Source organism: Folsomia candida, unplaced genomic scaffold (assembly GCF_002217175.1).
Source record: "Folsomia candida strain VU population unplaced genomic scaffold, ASM221717v1 Fcan01_Sc002, whole genome shotgun sequence".
Taxonomy (NCBI): domain Eukaryota; kingdom Metazoa; phylum Arthropoda; class Collembola; order Entomobryomorpha; family Isotomidae; genus Folsomia; species Folsomia candida.
Window position 1 is genome coordinate 14,821,690 of NW_019091194.1, and position 23,940 is coordinate 14,845,629.

Below are 23,940 nucleotides of genomic sequence, written 5' to 3' on the forward strand. Positions count from 1 at the left end.
GCTTCACCTGCAATAAGAGTGCGACAATTTATGATGTGCTCAATCGTTTTTTTCCTCGTCGAGGAACTCCATGTGGTGTATCATTATTATGTGAGTGAGTGTGAGAAGGAAAGGGGAGAAGACTAAGAATAGCTTATGATTATACCGTGTGATGTATGATCAAGATTTCAGTGGTGCTCAGCTTTTGTGAGATGATGAAAGTTGGGGAGATTTATGGTTTTGTATAATAATAGAAGCACGAGACGATCAATGTCGCCTCTCACTCCTTCTCCTCCTCCTGAGCACATTTTAATGACAGTGAAAATAACCTTGGTTGTCTATCCTGGTCTATCGTGATATTCGTGATGCTGGTGTGTCTGCACAACAGGAAGGATCAGCTCTGAAAGGCTCAGCTGACGACAATTCTCCTCGCCTTCTCCTCATCTAATTACCTTTGAGGGTGAAAGGAAAAAGATATTCCGTTCATAATGAGGATTCTGAGATGTCGAGATTTCCTCATCACCTCATTAACCACGGTTTTGGTGGGTGGTTCTCGATTTCCCAAAATTCTTAATCACATTTGTGTTGTTCTGTAATCAATATGAGTGAAATGCAGTTATTAAATAAAATGATGTATTTGAATAGCCTCTTCAGGCAACATGCACATGTGTAGTACGTATCGCCACCGGGAGGGGACTTGCAGTATCGAAAATGTTGATCAGATAGATTGAAGTGAAAAGGTGATCACTTTGGAGAGAAGGATTTGGGAAGAGTCGAGAGATCGTTAAGGATGTTTTTCATAAATCTCTCTTTGGCCAACTTCCCTCTCCTGCATAAAATTCTCGTTGGGTTTCTTGGAGCATCTTCACTGCTCAGTCAGTTTGGTGCCCTAAAGCCTGTTGTTTTTTCGTCTGGGCAGTATTGCTTCATGCACCGTTTCCTGGTTTGAAATGAACATGGGCACTTAATCCCAGAATTGAAGGCAAGATTGCGGTAGCGCGAGTGTATGTAGTGGTAAACTTGATTCGATTGTTTGGAAATACGCGGCTGTTGGCGTAATGTTTCATGTTCAATACAATTTACGCATCTTCCGACATCAACGACCAGAAGAGCGGAAATTGAGTTACTTTAGCAAAAGCACTTTGCCGCACTGGTGTGTGTGTAGCACATAAATTTGCCAGATGGATAAATTTCATAGTAATTTTTAAAAGTTAGCTGTTTTCCCCCAAATGAGCACTTTCACTTTGATGCCAATGCTGCTGTCCAACTCCTTCGGCTTGCATGCATATCTAACCACAACACTGACAAGGTGTGCAATCCGTGTGTGGCTATGTCGTGGCTCAGCATAAAACTTTTCCCAATCGGGTCATTATGATCTAATGGCTCGTAACTTTGGGCAAAACCACGCGAGATTGCCGTTAGAGACACCACTTGCGGATGATGGTGCATTATGCGTGGTCAGATTATTTTGGCAATGGAGCAAGCTTCCTATATATTATGATTATCCGGCTTCAGCACTTTCCACTTCTTATCCAGATTTCTATCAGACCCCGCTCAATATTTTTAGGTTTTAGAATATTTTTGCGGGATATTTTTGTTCTACAATGTTTCCGTTATTCGAAGGGATAGAGCACAAAATTGGACGAGTTATGTGCAAGATCATTAATATATTGATTTCAGTAATTGCACCTCAAATATTGTTAGTAGAATCTGTTAGGACAAAATATTATGCATTAGTGGAATATGCAAGATTGATATGTGCGTATGCACCTATTTACATGTCCAACATGAGTATACAAATCATCTGTCATACAATACTTCTGTCTCATCCAGATTTTCTACAGGAGAATTAGAGATGAATTTACGTCCTGACAGAAGTGAAAGCAGAGCAATTTTCCTGATATCAATGAATTAAGACATTAAATTACGTAGGAAAGAAGAAAGTTCAATAAACGATCAAATCAAATTTTATGTTTCCTTCACAAATCCTGAAAATGAGAAGAGTCGTTATTGAGAGGGGTGGGGGCGTCGTCGTACGTTGGGGATGCCTAATAACGTAATATTCGCTTTCTCCATGACTCCTCCTTAGCCACTTTGCTAATGGGATTCATTCGCTACTCTGGATTTCAAAGATTCTTTACGAGATTTCTCCATTCAATTTCAAACAGATAGAGAAAGCAGCCAACCGGGTTTGAAATGGATATGACTTGAGCCATTTTACAGCTAATACGATGTGGATTATGCCATGTCAGTGCTTGATCACGACTGGCTTTTGCCTTTGCACGTGGATATATGGAATCTTCGTTGGACATGGTTTAGCTGACTCAGGGGGAAGGGCAGCAGCCGATTCTTTTCCTACTCCTCCTGGTCTAAAAGGTGGAAATGTTGGTTTTAGCGAAGAAAACTAAACGCTGCAGCCAACTCGGTATAACATTTAAAGTCTCTTAAAAAGCATATGAAGGGGCGCGTGTAATTTATTGTTATTCCAACCGCAAACATGATTTGTGTGTGCACTTCCTTCCGGAACAAGTAACTTGGCGCTGAACTCTCTTCATTACGTGATTTTATACGGCGCTGTTGGGGGCATACGGTGTTGGGTCTGGCAGGTAATTTCCAACTTGCTCGCGTTACTGAAAACAATTCAATGTGACAGTAAAAATTAATAGACTTTCAGGGAGATTTGGGGTATAAGGAATTATTAAAGCAGGGGCAGTAGTTCTCCTCTTGGAACAATAGAATGGTTGCTTAAAAGCAAATAGATTATTGGAGCCATTACCTTGGCTCGTCTAAATGAACTACTTTTCTGTGAGTGTATGTACAAGTAATGAAAAGCTAATAATCTCTTTTTTATTTGTGTGTTGCAGGTAAGATCCATGAGTTACTGCCAAATTTAGTACGAATACAACCGTTAAGCCGAAATTATGGGTGACCTACTAATGACCCTTGGCCAGTGCTGTCAACCAATACGAAACACCAATGACACGTTGGTTCGGGTATGCCGCATGATTGCGGACAACGTTTTCAGCTTTCAAATCATGGGCAGAAATTTTACGTTTGCGTACTAGAAAGTTGTACCTATTTGTCAATACCAGAATTATTTTCATAACGTGATTATACAAAGACTGTACATACTTGCATTCCATAATAAGAAGGCATAATTAGCCTGGCAACAACCTTTTTTGACACGATGCGGGCCTTCTTGATTCGTTATTTCATCAGTGGAAAGTGTGGACGAAAGCGTGGTGCTGCACCATCGCAGAGCACACTTATTACGATCCAGGTCGGCATGGCACGGCATGGAAGTACGACGACTGGGACGATGATAATATAGATTAGTTTATGGGCATGGCTTTATGGCCAATTTCGAAGCAAATGGATGAAAAATATGTTTCCCAACTTTACTTTATTACGAAAGAGCGTTGGCCTCTTATCACATCATCCTTCGGCTGACCACATGAAATTGAGACGCGTCCTAGTCCAATGCTCAACAGAAAAATCTTCCGAATTATCTCGGCAGCTGGTGTCAACTGCCGACCGGGGAAAGCAATAATATAGCATTTCGAGATTCCACCCTCACAGAGCATTGCACATTTTTTGGCTTACTCTGATTTGATTGTGCCTAGTTTTCGTGTCTTCCTATCTCGAAACATATGGACAGATGTATTTATCATGGTGATAATACGTAAGCTTAAGATAAAAACAATTGGAAAGCTGAGCTAAGTAAACGGTGCAGAATTATTCGTAGTTTAGGTGAATTCAATCACAATATTTATAGTCAGATTATTTACAGTGTTCAGGTTTCCATATTTAAGGTTTGGAGAGGTTTCCATAATTTTGTTTAAGAACGCATAAGGTCTTATTGAAATGATTCCAGTGAATGCTCCAGTATTCAGAATTAAGCCCTCACCGCCCTCTTCCACAAGAATTTCACTGCAACTTTCACTACAAAAAGTAAAACAGTTTTCCCCGATTCGGTTCTCCAGCTCAACGAGGCCCCCACACATTTCTTTCTGGAAAGCTCTCAATGTTAGTCAAAGAAAGCTCCGCGTGGTGGCTCTCCCTGTTCTCTGTTCTTCTTCCTAACCTCGCCTGAAGAAGGGAAAATCCTCCGTGTCCCACTCATACGTACGAGGAAGAACATTTTGGGACATAGTCGTGGCAGTGGCAGTAACCCCAAAATTCGGTTAGTTGTGAGATATTCAAACCCAAGAAACCAGAGTTGGTGAGATCGATACGGAAATGTGTAGATATTGCGACAGCAGTTCTTCCTTCTCCAGTCCAATTCTCCACCAGTTCTTTCTTTCTCCTCTCATCCTTTATCTCATCCACTCACACTCGCTTGATGCTCGACTCTTACTACACATGTATGCATAATAATAATATCGCCCAATGTGAAAGTGTGGCTTCCTGCCCAACTGACACCACTGCCACTGCCACCACTATTACCTTTCCCTCTCTGCCTACACAGATTCGATAAAGTCATGCTGTCCCTCCTCATCTACGCTAGGACGGAATTATGCTGGTGTGAGCTAAACTATGTTTTTTTTTCGTGGGACACAAAAATCTCAGCCCACACTGTAATGAAATGAATATTTTGCAACATTTTCTTCTGCTCACTACAGCATTCCTTCGCTTTTCATATCACCATTTCCAGGTCGAAAGAACGATATTCGTCCGCCCGCAAAGAAATCACAACGGGTGACCACCAACTTGGTTTAAAGAAATACTTTCAACTATGTTCCATTGAACTAAAAACTTTTTTCTGTTCTGCTTCTCAAAGAGAGACGGTGGAGAGATAGAGAGCCAGCCAGGTTTTTTCCTATTTTGGAGTTAGTTCTCACACTAAACATGAATTGGCCAATGCATTTGTTTAAATAAGTTTTTACTTTTGGGTTGCAATTCTATCCTTGTATTACTTTCTCTACCGAAGGGTATATATATTGCTTTTGCGAATACTGTATAAATTATAAGTGAGATTTAAAGCACGCTTAGTTCTGATGGTACACGGTAACAGCTTTTAAGATTGAGTATCCAACACCCACTGCATTTTATTACTCTGTTCGCTCTGCCCGATGTTTCTACTTCTGGGTCTCCATTACGACCACCTATCCAGACGTATCATTCTCAACACTGAACGAGTTTGCCGAGGTTGTGATACTCGTGCTGACTCACATTAAGAATAGTTCTGACCAAGTAAAGTAATAGAACTCAAACTCATAAATTCATTCCGACCTCCCTTCATCCAACTTTTGCTTTATTCCTCTGAGTGAATACCCACTCAAGCCTTGAATGACTTGGATTGCTTGTGTGTGGTTCTATAGTGATGATTTAGATAGCATGACGTGAAAAACTTTTGCTACTTTGTGCATTTGAATGCAATCTATGTACGATAGGTATTCCTCCCAAGTTCCAGATTAAGCATGACTGCACATGGCGTATCACACTGCACAATTTTGCACTTTGACTCCTGTCAAAGTGCACGCGAAAATGAAAGAACCTCCCAAAACAATCACTTTTCCGCTAATTGGTTGTGGTTACCACCAATCAAAGTAACAACTAATTACTTACTCAACCATCAAATCACATAGTTGCAATAAATTCCCGTGTGCTTTAAATAAAATTGCATTAAATTTTGAAGCACGACATTCATTTTGAAAGTTTTAGAACCAACGGAAGCTATTTTCGCTCGACCAGTGATACTTGCAAGGTCAAAGTTTACACGTTGTGCTACTTTTTTGACCAACTTACTACTCGTTGTGGAGAAATTCACTTGCCTTTTTCTTTAGTCAGGACTCTGAGCAATTTTCCTCTGGGAACATAAACTTTTCTTAATCAACTTACTTCCGACTTGAGGAGTGCAAAATGTTTTATGCTCAAACCTAGTAACCCTTGGACTTTGGTTCTGCACAGTGCCATAGCAAATTCATTTTTGCACGCATTTGCAAACGAGAGGTAAAGATTAGAGGAGAAGGGATTTGTCGGCTGGAATTTGCACCGCGTCATCTACTCGCCCCAAGAAATGATAGCATCTGAAATGTCCCAGCAGCAGCTATCTGTGCAGTGGCAAATTCATGGCCGATTGCAATTGCTGTATACACATAAACTTTGATTGTACACTCTGCAATCCACTACTTGTTCGCTATAAAACAGTATAACAAATGAACTTTGATGGCTTATGCAAGTTGGTTTTTTATGTTCATGGTTGCTGCAAAACATTGTATTGCTGCTGTAACACACATATTATGTATATAATTTTTGCTACACTATTACCCGCTTGATTATCCTTTACTTTGATGAGTAGTTGTATGGGAATAAACTTGCAGTGTGCGGAAAGTATTCCCTTCTTCTGCCGTAAAATTGCTTTGCTTCCTTTATGAGAAAATGTTATTGATGTTTGATGTTTATATTGCACCATATAAGTCATCTCGCTGGCCTACTCCTGCCTCGCGTGACTTTATCTTCATTGAAGAATTGTGAGGGGGATAAGAATCAACTTTGTGTGATATTTTCACAAAAAAAAGTAAAAAGGTTTCGTCTCTATTTATTTTGAGGATCGACAATTTTTCGTCTTTATTTCCATTAAGCTTTTCCAAAGGCAGCATACAGCGAGATTGGATCCTCAACTCGCACACATGTTCATTCATACATAATTCCTTGTGCAATGCTTGCTTGCTCACATCAACTGCACCACCGCACCATTTTTTGTACTCTTTTTGCTCCACTGGAGAAAGTCAACTTGAGACGAAGTTGAACCCTGGCAAACAAATGTACATAAGCCTAAAAGTTTTTTTTATAAGTAAGTGCCTACTCCGTTTTTGCCTAGACTTCTGCTACTTCAGTTTAAAAAAGGCGTTACACTTTTCCTCTGGAACTGGTTTCTCACTAATTGCCACTGCCGTTTGACAAGTCAGACGGCAGTGGTAATTGCGAATGTTATATTTGACCAGTGCAGCATAACTTGGTGTTATTGGTGGAGTTTAATTTCCTGATTAACGAACATGCACAAGAAACCTCGAAATTAGAGCTATCCCATAAAATATAATAGAACAATTGCTAGTTTCTGCTGGAGGCCTGGACGAGGAGAGAAAGGAGGAAACCGCTGCCGGAGAAGTCATTAATACAAAGTGTCGGTTATAACTTAGCCATAACTTTCTTTCCACTCGCATTCTTCCACGAAAGCAATATGTTGTGAGATTTAATATTTCGAGGTGAAGAAGGAGTGTGTGTGCTGTGTGTAATACATTTTGGAAAACAGGCAAAAAGCATAGTAATCCATCTCGTGATATATTTCCGTCGTGCATCATGCTCAAAACCTTGGCTGTCTCGGACTCTCTAGGTCCTCCCGTTCGTTGCCACCTCCAAAGCAGCAGCAGAACAAAAAAGCATGTATAGGTAGATAATAATGCAGATAAGAACAAATCCTCCAAAAATTGCTGTTGGTTTCTGCACAAAAACACAACTGTATGGAACCCCGCTTGGTGTTCCAATTTCAGCGTAGGAGTGTGTTTGTATGTTCGTATTTAATAAAATGGTGCAACATTTTTTTGCAAAATTAAAATAAATGATGTGTTGAATACTTTGTACGCAAAATAAGAAACACCACGCGATCCATATTATGAAAATACCATCAGATTAGATGTACTCGTGTGTACATACTTATTATTCTCTGCTCTGCGGGTTGCTGGAGTAATGTATTATTCATTCGTATTTAATATGTTTCATTAATGAGAAACAACATTTTTCTGGTTTTACATGTGTGCCCAGGCATTCCTTGCTTTTGTGACAGGAAATGTCTTATAATTTATTGGTTTTGCGCTTGCCTAATTTGTAAAAAGTGGCGCTGTATATTTGTTGATAAAATATCTAAGCCAGCTTGGCAAATGTACGAGATAAGAAGGTTTATTTCAATTTGTTATCACGCTGCTGTATCGAAATGGGAAAGTAGAAATCCGTCGACGTCCGTCACCAGGCTATGAAGTATTGATTACCAACAAATCTCTCCCTCCTGCAATACATATATTTGGTCTGTGTATGTATACTTGTGCCTGTCATTTACTTCTTCCAAGCAAGTCCAGTTCCACCCTTCCCTGGAGCGATTGACATAAAACTGGGAGCATTTTCACTATTGGTGTTAACTTGGCGTTCCTCCTGTTTTACACATGATCGGGGTCTGAGGACGGAGCATATCTTTTGGTGACTGTCTGTCTAAAGGGGATGATGTTGTAGGGTGTCTTGCAATTACTCTCAGTCAGCGCTCAGCAGTGGTACATATCATCGTCATCATTCGCTATTAGTCTAGAAGGGGAAGGCCTTACCCAAACCCCCCTTCGCACTCCCGGGTTTTCATGTGATGGACTTGTCCCGATGTATGAGTCATCGTTTTACGTGGTGCTTGGGACAAGCCATAATGTGCAGAAATGTGCTTCCCAATCTACCATACCGGGCTACTTACTTCGATTTATGGTATATTACCCAGCGAGGTTGAATGACTGCTGGGAAAGCAGACTCTCTCGCATCATGTATGTACGACGACGTAGTGTAAGAGATGCACAGAAGTGCTCAAAAGAAAGCAAAGTGGAGTTGAAAGCAGCATAGTGTTGAATAGTTCAATATTGACATGACTTACATACTCCGCCTCCTACACCAAGTAGGGAAATATCGCAAGTTATCATGGTCCCCGTGGCCTTACACCACGATTTCTCTTCCTTTCATCAGTTACTTCAATTGATAAACGAGGGATCAAGACTCACAGTCACGAGAGGGAATTAGTATTGATGAAGATTGAAGTTCAAACATGAATGCATGAAACATTGTGTCAATACGTATGCGACATTTTTGGGTTAATTATAATAACGACACCGTGGCTAGAATAAAGTATGCCAAGAGATAAAACGAAATAAAATAAAATGTGCGTGTAATAAAACCAACGTGTTTATGTCCACTTATGCGACATTTACTATCCGATGTTATGAAAAATTAATCTAATTTTCTAGGTATGGTGGTGTGGGTCACCTTCATATATGTGCATATGTCACGAACTGCATCACAACCCAATCCGTATAATCTTATCTTCATGCCACAGTTTAGTAACCTTATTTAAATAATGTCTATCACACACATAAGTAGTTATCAACTCGAGCTCGATACAAATACAGCAAAATATCAGTATATAAATCAGTAAAATATCAATCACCTCCAGCAGCTAAAAAGGTTACATAATACATGTACATAAATACGACGAATGGTCAGTGATAATCGCCAGCACTTCATGGTTTCACAAGTCGAATTCCATGGTTTGTGTCGGACGTGATTCTTTCGCTCATAAACTCTACCATCAATATTATTCCATCGTCATGAAAGTCCTGGCAGTATTATTTCTCGGCCTTGCAGCCTCTTCCTTCGGTACGTCGACAGTGCAATTAATTTAGGGAAATACAAAGAAGTGAATAATAGTTTCAATACTATGCAGCTTTCTCTCGATCTTCACGCAAGATTCCAGGGGGTGGACGCATCATTGGGGGACAAGATGCTGCGGAAGGTCAATTTCCTTACCAGATTGTCTTGCTTCATGCGGGAAGCTACATTTGCAGTGGTTCTATTCTTGCATCAAATGTTGTAATTACTGCTGGTAAAATACCGTGACTTTGAAAGATCCAATTTAGAAATACGCGTATTTTTAAATACACATATGCATACAAGTAAAAAATGATGGCATGTAAAATCCTTAGCTCACTGCGTCGTTGGAGTTCCTCCGAGAAATCTTCAAATCATTGCTGGCGAGCTTGACCGTGCTTCAGTCTCAGGTCACGAACAAACGGTTCAAGTCGTCCGAATTGTTGTCCATGAATCCTATGGCGTCCCTTCCGATTTAGCAAACGATATTGCCCTCCTCTTCTTGAGCGACACAGTTCCCTTAGTTTTGAACGAATTTGTACAACCAATTGCTCTCCCAATTCAAGAGCAACAGACGTCTGGCGAAATAATTATCTCAGGCTGGGGCATCACCACTCCGAGTGGAAGTCTCTCAAATATCTTGCAGTGGGTCGAACTCCCCGTTGTGGATGATGCCACCTGTCAGGGGAATTATCCCGAAGAGGTCATCTTGCCAAGCATGTTGTGTGCAGGATTTCCTCAAGGAGGACGAGATTCGTGTCAAGGAGACGATGGTGGTTAGCTGAGAAATAGCTTCTATCCAGTCAGCCAATTATCTAACTAAATCTAACTAATGAAAAATAAATCGTATTAGGACCATTGGTTTCCGTCAACACTGGGTATTTGGCTGGTTTGATTAGCTGGGGATGTGAGTCATTCCAATTAATTTCCACGTGGCAATTTATGGATAAGAAAGATTAAATTATTAACGGTTCATATTTTTGCAAGATGGTTGCGCCCTTCCTGGAAGACCTGGTGTCAGCACAGAAGTTTCGTATTTTGTCAACTGGATAAATGATCAGATGACATCTTAAAAAATTTGTGCTATTTTTTATTGCAATGTAAATCTCGACACTGAATAAATAAATTAAGGATTTTTCTCTTGAAAAATATGCAAACTCAAACTCTAGTTTAAGTCACCCATATTATTCGCGTCGTTTGGTATAATAAACTGAAATTAAAAATATCAAATATATTATTCTGTTAACTAATGATTTTATTTAACTTTCAGTTGGCTGAGCTGGAGCGACGGGTAAGATTTACCATTTATCATTATTCAAATTCCTGAGGAGCCTATTCGTTTGGAGCGAGAAAACTCTCAACCAAGGACAAAATTAAAGTTCCTGGACAATGATTAATCTGTCAATTTGTTGTTCCATTATTTAAACAGGTAGTGGAGGCGGAGAGCAGGGCAAATGAAGCGGAGGACAAGGTAAGCACGTTCGCATCGAACTCACCGGAAAAATATCGTTTTTTAGATGCAATACTCATTTATCGGATATTCAATTTTGACGAATACTTTTCTATGCTTATTGATGCCATACTTATCTACTTGGTTATCAGAGCTTAATTAGCAAAGTTAAACCTGACCAAAACCGTCGCCTGCAATCCAGAAACTGTGAGTATGGGCAGAAATGAAACTCGTCTTGGTTGGGTAAAAAGTCGACTTCATTATAACTTTCTCTTAACCAAGCACAAGTCAAACAACAACATCCTGTACTTCCCAGTTAATTGGTATCCATCCGGTGAGGTGGCCAGAGACATTTTGTAGCTCGACATTGACATATCATTCACCAAGCCCGTTACACGCTGAGTTCGTAGCACCTTCGTTAGTTCTTCTGCATCTTGAATATTTGTTGATATAAACGAGGAAGGTTTCCTAAAATTTTGGATTAGTTTTAGTTGGCTTTGTTAGTCTGGCCTTGCATTTTCTTACCTCCTGTCCTGACATTTATTTTCCGCAGATTAACTTTCTCGTGCCTTCCTCTTCCTCGCTGGCAGAATTCTGGAGCCTTTCCTCATTCCCATCAACCATCCAACTTCGAACGAACCAAATTAGAAAGAGAGAACGCCAGTAGATAACTTTCTTTCTCCTCCTTTTGTCTACCTTTGTTTTTCTTGATTAATGGGTTTTGGTCACTCCCTTCCCTTCATTAAAGCAAAAAAGCCTCCCCATTCCATTTCCAATTTGCTGCCAGCTCTACAAATAAATATATAACAGCGACAGTCATTTATCCAACCAATATTTATATATTTATCTTTGTTATCCCAGAGTTGATGGAAATTTTGGAAGCTAATATTTCAGCGCGGACAATGATAATTCAGTGACAATTATTTCACCACCAATTTATGTATTACCTCATATATTTAGTTACTACGTTTTGAAATATTTGTCTGCCAACGACAGTGACATTTTTTGGAAGAATGCATTTCATAGGATACGACTATGTTACAAAAGTTGGAGTTTAAAGCGCATAAAAAGAAAATGAAAACGTGGAGCTCAACTGATTTGACTCACCAAGTTTTTTATTAGCAGACTTGCCACACGACTCACATTGCGTTTCCCCGTCTTGTTTGCATTTCCATTTTCCTGAGCTTATTTGATTTTTGAAACTGAAAGTTTTATGCCCACCATGTGGAGTTTATCATGAAACCTTTCACATATACCCAAAGGGTCTCCGACTGATTGTGAGCAGAAGGGTGCTCGAGCTACTTCATATCATCCAAGGAAATGCAAACAGTCAGCAGCCATGAGTAGAAATGTCTAAAAATATCACATTTTAAATATGCATAGACAAGATCAAGGTTGACAGTTTATATAACTATAAGTCAGAGCCTATAAGGCAATACTTCGTCGTTTCTTCTGTGATATATGTGTACTTGTGTGACATAAATCTAGTTTTTTCACTCAACTAAAACAATTTACTGCGTATTTCTGAAACGTAGCTTATATAAGTTCCCATTCGCTTTCATTTTCCTTGTTTGAGAGGTTTGCCCGTTTTAAGTTGTAAAATTTTTATTGCGAGCAACACAGTTAAGTACAACAGACATGTCTTTCTCCTCGTTATTAATTAATCAAAAGTTGAACACAAACTCTCAATTTCAAGCCGAGTTCTTGATCATGAATAACCTATTAGGCGGAGTTAAGGCAGGTTGTAGGATTGAAAATGAATTTTAGTAGCGTGCTTATCCCAGCCAGGAAATAGGAACAGGAGTCACAAAATACTGCAAGAATAGGAACACATTAAGCTTGTATTCTCGATGGCAATGCTTTCTAATTAAGTAAGCTCGGAATGATTGTCACCATATGTTCCACTGTTTGGAACTATTTTAAGAAACTTTGGTACTTCCCAGTCTTGAATTTAGTGGATTGAATTTAGGCGAAACAAAGTGAAATTATTTTGGCTGACAAAATATAAAACAACAGGAAATGGTGTAGTTTCCTTCCTACACATAAATATGTATGTTCTGATGAATAAAATCGTAGTTCCGTGAGAAGCTTGGAGAAATTGTTAATTTGTTGCACAATGCTGAGTCAAAACCTTTCAAACAGCTTTGCCTTAAATTGAATGAATAAAAGCACAATGATCGATAAATAAATAAATAGAGCATCATTTGTTTTTACATTATTCTGCCATCCATTTTATGCCCTCGTGAGGAGGCTGTTTTCCTTTAGCGGTTGGCTGTTGAAAGAATTTTCTGTCTTACAAAATTTCTTAAGAACCCAATGTCTTTAAAACCAAAAGTAGTCTCTGGTTGCTAAATCGTTGATACAGAACTCTCGTTTATTTACAAAATGAAAACCACACCAGTATGCAAACAATTGCAATGTTTTTGCAAATAAAATGGATAAAATAATTGAATCCAGAGAAAATCCCCGAATTTGCCAAACAAAGTGCCTGATTTTGAAGTGCAGATTTGCACATTATATCCGATTTAGTACCACGATAATATCTTTGGTGCTTCCATTATTGTGTGGAAAATGAGCACACACAACAGACACACACAACAGACATATACAGTTACAATTGGTAGATGCAAGCAGTAGCTCCTAAAAAGCTGATCCTTTTAAACCCTTGTTTAGCTCAGAGCAAACAGCAGGGCCGGTAATGTATTAAGGCTCCTCTTGGCCTTAAAAAGTGGGAATCAACCGAAATAAACCCTCCAAACGAATATAAAAAAGTAGCGTCAGGGTGATCCAAGTTTCCTTTAAAATTATCCCATATCCCATGACAATTATGTATTGACCCTTGACCCTTGACCCTTGACCTTGATCTCAAGGTCATGAGGTCAAAAATATTAACGTCCTTGAAATCGCCGTCAAATTTCCTTTAAAATGACACCCCATATGACAATTATGCATTTTTTGACCTTTGACCTCGTCGTCAAGGTCATGAGGTCAAAACTATTAACATATTTGAAATCTCCGTCAAATTTCCTTTAAAATGACACCCCACATGAAAATTAACGTCCAATTTAATTTCGACCACACCCCCTGTCGCAGTGGGGTGTGGTCCGATTGACCCCATTTTCGAACTCGGCCGAGAACTAAAAATTAGAAACATAATGGCGAAAACGGAGTTTGATTATGTTGACTCGTTCTGGAGATATCCTGCTTACGGACGGACGGACAGACGGACGGACGGACAAAACGATCACAATAAGTAGCTGACGCTACTTAATAAATGTGCTTTCATGACCATTTGCCAGCACCCAGCAACAAAACAGTGAATCTGAGCCGCAGCAAATCCTATAAAGTAAATGAGCCCAACCCTCAGTTGTTTGTTGGGAGTTCATGCACATGCCATGTTTCAGATTTAAACTTGTCTTCGGCTCTGTTAACTGGGTACACTTTGCCGTTTAATGAATTGTGAGAGGGGTTCAATGTAAATGGTGAGGCTGGGGTACGAAAATCATGTACATAACACCAACCCCAACGCAGATGTACAGATGAAGGGCAGTGCTTTCATAGCAATATAAATACTTTTTCTTCATCGTAACAGAAATAGTGGATGCTTAAAACGGGCATAAACTTTCCATCGTTCAAAGGGGTTAGGCAATACTACTTAATTCATATTTATATATCAGAATATGCATTGTACACATCGTGGTAGAAGAGTCAAATAAAAGTGAAAACTGATTCAGCTCGTGCAACTACACGTTTTGCACCCTTCCTCCGTATATAAGCCATACACATGTGCATGTATGCATGCCTGGTTTTCTATTCAGAAATTATTCCCCAGTTTGAAAAGTATGAAAAGCAGCAGAAGGAGAGTCCGAGGGCAGACTTAAATCCGTGTCCCCTCCGTTTCTTTCACAGAGCAAGCATGCAGAATAGGGAGATACGAGAAGATTATGCAACGCACCAACCAACCGAATTTTACTGAAACTCGTTTTACTTGGGAACGCGTAGACTTTGAAGTAATATGCTGCCCGAGATAAATTTATATTTCATTTGTGGGTTTGGTGCTTCCTGTATACATACAAATGGATGTACATGCATCCAGTTGGTCCAAAAGTTTGCGTTGTCCGGTGCCCCGATTAAAATTGAAGGAATAATGGAAACATCTACATAATGCTTATTCGATTTGCTCCGCAGAAACAAATAGGTGACTCGCACACCATTCAGTCGCTCATTCGGCCTAATTTTCTGCACACCGCAGAGTTGACAAACCTCTCCATGCTCGCTTCATTTCTGCACATTGAAGCTGAGTTTGATTGGACATTAGATCTGAAACGACTCCACCACAGCTTACATCCGTCCGAACAAGGGGAAACCGTACTCATCGCACTGTGATTCCATTTCATTTCACCAAACCGAATGTAAATATGCGTCGGATTGTGTACATTTCTCTCCTATCTCTCAAATGGTTAATCTATCAGTCCGAAATCTAACAGATAAGGGGACTCATTAGTTGGTTACTGTGCACTAAAATGGTCGTAGTTTTACTTCAATGTGAAACTGGATGCCCGACTCGGTTTTTCATGGTTTCGGATTTTCGGGTAGGAATTACATGAAACTCCTCGTGAAACTCCTCTTCGTCTCCCAGGTTGGTTGGTTGGTTTGGCTTTCCTCTGCTGCTGCTGCTACTACATTCGGTCTGTTGTGTAGCGGGTAGAATACTGAGGAAGCAGGCAGGCGGGGGAAGCAGTGGAATGCATGGATGGATAGTTGCGTTGGCTGGCTGACGACGATGGGAAAAGACCGAATTGTGCGACCACACTGCTCGCTCGGCTGCTGGTGCTTTCTCCCCTTTCTTCCCCAGTCAGTCAGTCTAGTGTAACTGCCGCCTGGGAACGGAAGCTCCACCAGGTTCCTCGTTTTTTAGCATTTCATTCATTCATATTACAGTGCGGTGTCTTTCTCTCCTTGGTTGCTTCCTTCGTCGTCCTCGTCGTCGTGCGGACTTTCAAAACAAAACTTGAACCCGTGACAAAGTGGAGGATTTGAACTCTAGACCAAAACTGCTACGTCTGAAATATGTATATTGGGATTTCCACTTCAACATATTGTTCCTCCTCCGACTCGCGTGCAATTACTTTGTGTTAGCAGAAATTAAATTCCTTCTGGCTTTGACTAGAAAATTTATTTCGAATAAGTAACTCCACATTTGTGACGTTCCCCTTGCATCATACTCACCCAAGCAACGTGGTAATTGTGAACAAACATTAATACGAGTACGAACATAAGCGAGTGGTCGACCTTTTCTGCCCTCTCCTGTTTTAAAAGAAAGATGACCAAAGAGCGAGCAAGCGAGGAGTTTGAATTTGTGTCTCTATCGGCGTAGGAACCTATTTCGTAAGACTGGAAATTGAAAGTTATTTGAGGTGAACCCAAATATTGATGGGAGTGAAGGGCAATAGGAAAGTTTGGGCACCGTGTAAATAAATAATACTCTAATCTTCACCACCCTCCTACTACATACACCTGTGTATGTATGTACATTTACGAGGTTTCCTCATCTCAGCTCACACGTTTTGACCTCACGCTTGAGAACTCGACTAAAATATTGTGCTCGTACATAATTTGCTCTGGCGTTTCAGCATCAGAATTCAAATTGGTACTATTGAAGAGATTGCCATCGTCATCGATTTGATTTTCATACTCGACGCATTTAATATATACAGAAGAACAAATCTTAAGGCTACGTACACGCAGTTGTTTGTGGAAGCTTACGGTTGGTCCAAGTTCCATCTAAAATTCGTTCATAAAAGTCAAGTTCGTTTCGAAACTTTACCGCAACTACGACAGGAAAACGATATACATGCTGCTCTGGTGAACAACTGTTGGTTTTTGGACCTTTGGAGAGAGAGAGAGAAAAGGTTGAACTAAATATAAGCGCTATTTTAACCACAACATGATTTCCTGCAAAACAAGGGTGGTTTCTCAACGTCATGTTTGAATGGAAGTGAAAAGTGGTGAAAAACTCGGATGCCCAATTTCACAATTGGAAGGGAAAGCTATATAATTATTTATTCTCGCGATGCCTTTATACTTTTCCCCTTGATGAATTCTCGCAAGGAAACAAGGAACGAAACGAGTACATGAGAAAATACGATTCTTACAACACATTCGCCCGACGGTTGCAAAAGTAGTAGAATTAGTGGTGGTCGTCATAAAACCGTTGTTTGAGGTGGAAGAAGTGTTCCACAACTGCCCATCAAAATAATAATCTTGTGTAATAACCCATTTTCCTCCGCCTGCTGCAAAATTTTCTTAATTTGATCCCTTTCTCCTCTCGGGAAAACATTTCTTGCTTGTCACGCAAGGAAGCAAGCACGAGCTGTGTCTTTGTCAATTCGATTTAACGTTGTCAGTTTAGTGTCTCGTATTGACTACACCCAGCAGCTCGGTGAAAGTGATGAAAATTCTATGCAAAGAAAAAGTAACACAACAACTCGACAACAACACATTGGACTTTTCGCCAACACGACAAAGTTGAGAGGCCTATTACACGCTATATCCATACATACATATGCATTTTTCGGAATATTGCAAATTGTGTGTGTGGCCTCTTGCAATCTCTATTTTGGTTTTTGCACTAAGCGAATGAAGAGAGTATAAGGAAGCCAGCAGATACTTTCTCCACGTTCCTGCCCGATACAATTTCCAATTCTGCCACGACAAACGGCAACCGCTCAAATACACTCGTTATTCCTGTATTGCATATTAAATTGACTACACCAGCCCAGCCGACACGACTCAACGACCTGCCTCAGTTTTTGCTCCTAGTTTCGTCTCCCTTTCTCCGCCACAACCACGACGGCCATGCAAACGACGACGACGAGACCCAAATCGAGCCACTGTTGTTAAAACGAAATTGTCTCAAATGTAAATTCTCATTACCTTTGTTCTGTCTGTTTCTGTGCCCTGCAGCTGTGCGGAATACGTCTTTGTGTTCCCAGAGCCAACCCCACAACATAACTGCGACGATAAGGGAAGGATTTGAGAACTGCTACCGGCCACGAAAAACCACACATCAATTTTCTCTCCTGGTAGTACCAAAGTGATACCAAAATTGTTATCATTACGTTTATTGTGGGCATTACGGCGCAACTTGCAAGCACTGTAGCTCAGAAAATAGGAGCAGTGTCACAAGGAGGAGCGAAGGAAAGCAAGATATTTATTAGAGCTGGATCAACCATTTGCTAAATCATCATGTGAGGTTTTATCTTTACGAGAGAGCCAACCTGAAGCCAAATTATTAAAATGACGTGAATGAGCTACTCAGTGACTGGCTTTACAAAGGATGGGCCGTCATTACCAAAATTATGTCTTGTGACATTTAAAAAGCTCCAGATTGTCTCATTACTCTCTGACGGTACGTATAAAGGCCCTGCGTAAGTTTTCCCACCACTTTGTCGCATACTGGATGGAAGAAGATCGGAAAGGCAGGGAGAGCGAGAGAAAGGACGAGTGAGGGAAAGATGCAGAGGGACGACTGTGCATAATTAATAGCGAAAAGTGTTTGGTCGGGTTTTATAAAATATTATCAGTGTTATTCAGTGATGGTGTTCAATGAATATAATATTGAGAACCTTTGTGGGGAAGTCCATTGTTGGGGAGCAAAGCCTCTCTTTGCCAACAGGATATCCACTTCTTCTGCTTGCTCCAGGTCAGGAATTCTGCGTCTACTGCTTGAAATATTATTATTATGTATGTGTCCGTAGGAAAAGAGGCTTTCGTGGGCTCCCACTTGTAGTCGTTGTGGGGAGAAAAGTTTTGTGTGCGGTTTGAGAGATTTTCCACGGCCTTAAGCTTAAGAAATGAAGTCTTCAAGTTACTTGTGGCATATTGATAGGCAACCGGAATACAAATGAGGTCTGCTTTCCCGAACATAACTGTGGCTTCTATAATGAAACTATGTATGGATCTGGCCTGCTGCAGCCTTGATCCATCCCAACCAAACTGTTTTCCTTTCGGACGGAAATCCGCATTAAATTACGGATTGCACGTTTCTCTTTGAATTTAAATTTAATAGTTACTTCAATTCAAGCTGTATAGGCTAAATTAAGGTCATTTGTTCGGTAGAGAGAGAAAAAAGTTGGATACCTAATTTTGCATTACATGTTTGTTACATATATAGCACTGCAAACTCACTTTCACTTGCACACGAGGCTGCTGCTGCTCCTCGCTTCCCATCTACACGCACACACATTCAGCTTGAGTTTTTTTTCTCGACCGGATTGAGAACATGCTCCTCTTCCCCTTATTCTACCCCACTTCACTTTATTATGTTTGGAGGATTTCAGATTTGCAGACTGTCATTACATCCCGGTTTGAAGCCACTTGCAGAATTCTAATGGAGGTGTTCCACCCCTCGTGCACACGACGATGTGCATGGAGTGGATGTGGTGGGTCGTGCAAGTGGTAGGGAGAGCGGGAGGGGAAGAAGAAGCAATATACAAAGGGGGAGTTGATGATGGTCCATTTCCCCGACAAAATTTTTGATTCGTTTCCATCCTCGGATATAATACCCACTCCCCGAAATACAACTTGTATTGAGTAAGAGGTCTGGATTTTGCGAGAATTTGAGTGTTATGGTTTGGACAAGACAAGCGAATCCCATTTTTACTACTCCAATATCAATTCTGCTCCAGTTTTTTGCACAACGAATGGTGGACAATGGATTCGTTTGAAAGGATATGATGTCAGCAGATGGAAATCTGTCGACATGATATCCTTTTATTCAGTCCCGTGATGTCCCAAAATTCGAATGAAGCAAGGTCGCATACGTGCACTTCAAGTTTATAACTGTGATGTACTGGATGGTCATAAAGTACCCATTGATAAAACTTAAACGTGACCAGATTAAAAATGAGCAAGTGAGTGTGTTGGCGATAGTTTGGTCTGCTGGCAGGAAATCGGAATTTGTATTATGGATGACGGCGAATAGTTGTTCCACGGTGTCCTGTCTCAACCGACCGACCGACCTGCGTCGCACTTTCCTCCATGCTAGTACCGGACCGGAGCAAGGATAAGATGGCAGCAACAATGTGATACGGTCTGAAACTACGTAACTCGATGGTTGTGCGGTGAGGCGTTTGCTGGTGCCAAATGTGTTAAGTAATTCCATCGAACAGAATTGAAGATAAATTATGGGGGAGCTCTCAGACATTCACAGCTACAAATTAAAGGTGTCACATTCCTTCTGGAGAAAGGATAATGGTTGTCCTTGTGAAATCTTGAGACAACGCCTGCTTTTTTCTAAGATTTACGGCCCTGGATGTTGAGCTTTTAAGGAATAAGTGACTCAACGATAGAGTCAACGTGAGACAAAGTTCACGAATATCTCCAATAGTTGTAAATACTGGAAGTAACGGTCATAAATACCACCAATCATAACATTTATGAGCTCAGGCATGACGTCCTACACATACATTTGCTACTTAAATAATAATTGTACCGTGCTACAGTATTTTTGGTCTGCTAGAGGGGTTGTTGACACTGATGCATATGTAAATGGCTAGTAATACTGATGTAACTATTGTATACCAAATGGTAATGGAGGCATGAATTTTGCGAGCCATCAGCACTATTGATTATCCCAAATTACTCAGCGCTGCTCACTAATCAGGATATTAATTATGATTTGATTTATTAAGTGGGGAGCAACATTTACGAGTATTCCCTTTCGGTTCCATTCTGGTCAAAAGCATGGTTAATAATCTTACCCCCGAAATGCACCTCGTTATTATCTTTGAATTTCATCAGAAATCCAATATATTAAAGGCCCTTGTAAGACTGCCATATTTGGCTTTTGTAATCCCCAACCTAACCTGACATTCGTGCCTGCTCCCCATCCAATTCTCCTACCTCGGCATCTTCCTTCTATTTATTTAATTCTAATCCATTCGCTTTTAATCTTGTAGGTGTCAGAAGTCCCTTAAGACTTTGCCTCTCGTTCTCCCCCTCTCTTTCTTTGACTTTCTCTCCGTTTCGAGCCGAAATTCGTTGAGACTTGAGGCAGAACGAGGTAGATTGTGCTCCGTATAGTCGCACCACATGGAGAAAGTGTAATCGTAATTCTCGGATAAGGTCACTCGGATAAGGTCTGACTAGACTCTAGATCGAAAGTTTGTGCTCTGTTACGTGAATGGAAGAAGGAAAAGTCTTACGTTTGAAGTTATGTATTCATGATCATTCTTACTGGTGCGGCGTGTATGATGCACGTTGCTCCTTGTGTGCATGACTTTATAACAATTTAAACAATTACTTGAGCAGTCAACACTTTTCTTGAACTTGAGATAGAATTTTTTATTTGTCCAAATTTAACTAGATGAATTTAAATTCTGACGTCATTAACGTCGTATAAAATCTTTATTAAAATGTGTCTAGCTTAGAATTGGCTGATAAGGTCAAAGACTATCAAAAGTAGGATCGCGAAATTTATTGCGGAAACTTTAGCAATGCCGAAAACTGTTTCACACTAAAAGTTGTACCAGTCTGGAAAGTTTGTGTTGCCCGTCATCAACTTTACTTTATTAAGAATTCCGTCCTTTTGCCATTTCAAATTTCAACTCGTGGGAATATGTAAATTTCAGAGTACTGGGAGAGTAATGTATTTCGTGTTGGTTGCATCTATTACAATTTCCACCACCATCAGCAACGGTAGCTGCTTCTCTGATATAGATTTCTCTACCCTGCACCTTTCCTTTCGCCGTACGCATACGACGATATGTCGGGAGGAATATGCATCCTTCCTTGTTGTGTGAAATATACGGAGGATAATGTTGGGAGAAAGCTCTTTTATTTATCTTTTCCTCTTCTGAGGTCCCACACTCTCAATCTGGGCTTTAGTTCGGATCGGTATTCGCTCGTTCCTGGACTCAGTTTATTAAAATAAGCGCCCATAGCAGTGCTGCCTACGTCGTGCCGTCAGTGTATTTTTCCTCTGTCCTCCACTTCTGATGACTTTGTTTCTCTGATCTCACTCTCTCAACTCACCTCATGAATAATGCCTCCTTCTTGAGAGGCTCTGATGCTGCTGAGGATGAGTTTTCTCTACTGCGATCGGTACTACACGATCCCAATACCTCCGCCTCTTGTTCGCCCTCCTTCTTCGTCTCTGGTGGGATTGAGAAAGTATTTTTGAAATGAAAGCAATGATTTCTTCAGGTGTCTATGTATATACATATTTATGTACTGGAGTCGTCGAATCATGGATATACTTAGGTAGCACACCTCACGTTTTACATTTTTATGGGTTGTAAATCTGCATTTTCTGATGATTTCGATACTATTTCCTCTCCTGAATTTGATTTTTTGTGTGCTTCATAGAAATTTTAAGGGCTGGAGCCGTGCACTCGACACATTTCGTGATATAAACTAACACGACTTCGTAGCAAATCATACTTATTTGATCAATATATTTTTGCACCTATTTGAATGTTGTGAGCTACTGCATAAAAAATTATTAAAAGACTTTGCTTATTTGCATATGCATGTCAACCTATAACTTACTGCAAGGAGACAGCAGTATTTATGTACGAATAGCACTGCCTGCAGTAGACCTTATGTAACACCGTCGTCATCGTCATCGTTGTCGTTCAACCCATAAATTGCCAGCCTCTCTTCGCACATTTATAAAAATGTTCCTTGTCAACTTAGCTTGGTCGTGGGACAGTCTTGTAACTTTCGGCTCAGAATCACAGAATAATATCGTCGAACATGGAATTTTTTGAAAATACATGAAAAATAAATCAGTTTATTCGCAACTGTGTTATAAAACAAGTCTCGGAGGATTGACGGTCACATTTTTCTGAGAGGATGTCAAATATTTAAAGCGATGAAAGATGAGAAGGAGATTTGTGAATTTCCAAGCAGAAGGAAACCCCTTCTCCTCGGCCGAGTTTGTTACAAATGAATACGCTTTTGTACTACTTCATTTCACGTCCACTGGGATTTCCGTTTTGTAGGTGGATGGATATATGTACTGATCTGGTCTTTGCATCTCATCACAGAATATTTATGACTTCCGTACTGTTCTAAAATCAATTTACTTTTTTTACACACATTTTTCATACAAAAGCTCTCCTTGCTGGAACCATATTTCAGAAAATGAGATTCCATGAAGCATTTTTCTTTAAAGTGAGCTGCGAAATTGCTTTCTAGCCTGTACGGAATTTAGCAACATGTCCAAACTTGAACAAGGCAAAGCATGAGCTACTCTGAAGAGCGACTTCATTGTTGTAATACTGTTCTTGCAACATTTTCCAGTGAATATGATTCAAATGCGCAGGATGGAGAGCGAAGAAAATGTACTTTCACTCTGGGAAGAAACTTTTAAATTAAACTATTTTCTACAACGTGTCCAATTCTTGTATTGTGTGAAAGTGCCATGAAGATTATGCTGACGCGTTACGATTTATTTCCAATTCCAAAGCAGTGCGCACTCGCCTGGTAGCAAAGTTTGAGATGGGGAGATAGTGGAGGAGAAAGTAGATAAAAAGATAAAGGGGCATGCTTGGATTCCCTTTGTCAGATATTTATTTACAATGATTCATGGAGTTTGTTCGTCCCAAGGAATTCGTCAACCGATCCAGTAGTGATTAATGGGTTTCTGGGGACATGTTCCTACAATAAAATAGGTAACGAAAATTGTACCTCGCTCTTAATTCGCTCCTCTCTCGCATTTAATCAAGAGGTAGATTTTTTTGCCAAGCATTAAATAAAACACACCATTTGTCTGTCCGCCAAAACACACAAAAAGAACACAAAAAAAGAGTTCTTTTGTACTAATTTCTGTGTTTTCCTCCCGTTGACATTATTACAGCAATCTGAGATGGAATGCAAACAAAACGAAACCAAAACTTTCACCCCAGATTATGCAAATTATGCAGTATTCTTCTCATTCCATTCTCTGTCTTCTGCTGCTGTGGTTGCACATTAGGCATGATTATAGCTCGTAATGTCCTCCAAACAAAGCGTTATGTTTAGTAAAGGGCACTACAGGACCCATTGTTTTCATTCCTTTGACAGTAACTCTGCATTTATGCTCGCTTTGTGACGAGAAACTCAGAAACCGG

The 23,940-nt window shown here is 40.2% G+C and overlaps 2 protein-coding genes across 5 annotated transcripts in view; both read left to right on the forward strand.

The window, feature by feature from the left end:
- The window catches only part of LOC110843486 (uncharacterized protein CG43867), a 98,487-nt gene that overhangs the window by 46,298 nt on the left and 28,249 nt on the right, over positions 1–23,940 (forward strand). For all 4 annotated transcript variants that reach the window (XM_022089452.2, XM_035847839.1, XM_035847838.1 and 1 more), the window contains 2 exons: positions 10,643–10,663; positions 10,802–10,843. In XM_022089452.2, coding sequence (XP_021945144.1) covers positions 10,643–10,663; positions 10,802–10,843 — 63 coding nt within the window. The remainder of the gene's footprint in view (positions 1–10,642; positions 10,664–10,801; positions 10,844–23,940) is intronic.
- LOC110842714 (trypsin-1) lies at positions 9,174–10,535 on the forward strand. The gene is made up of 5 exons (XM_022088503.2): positions 9,174–9,381; positions 9,449–9,607; positions 9,708–10,148; positions 10,226–10,279; positions 10,360–10,535. Exons 1-5 carry the CDS (start codon positions 9,270–9,272, stop codon positions 10,443–10,445), a joined length of 852 nt encoding a protein of 283 aa, XP_021944195.1. The 5' UTR covers positions 9,174–9,269; the 3' UTR covers positions 10,446–10,535.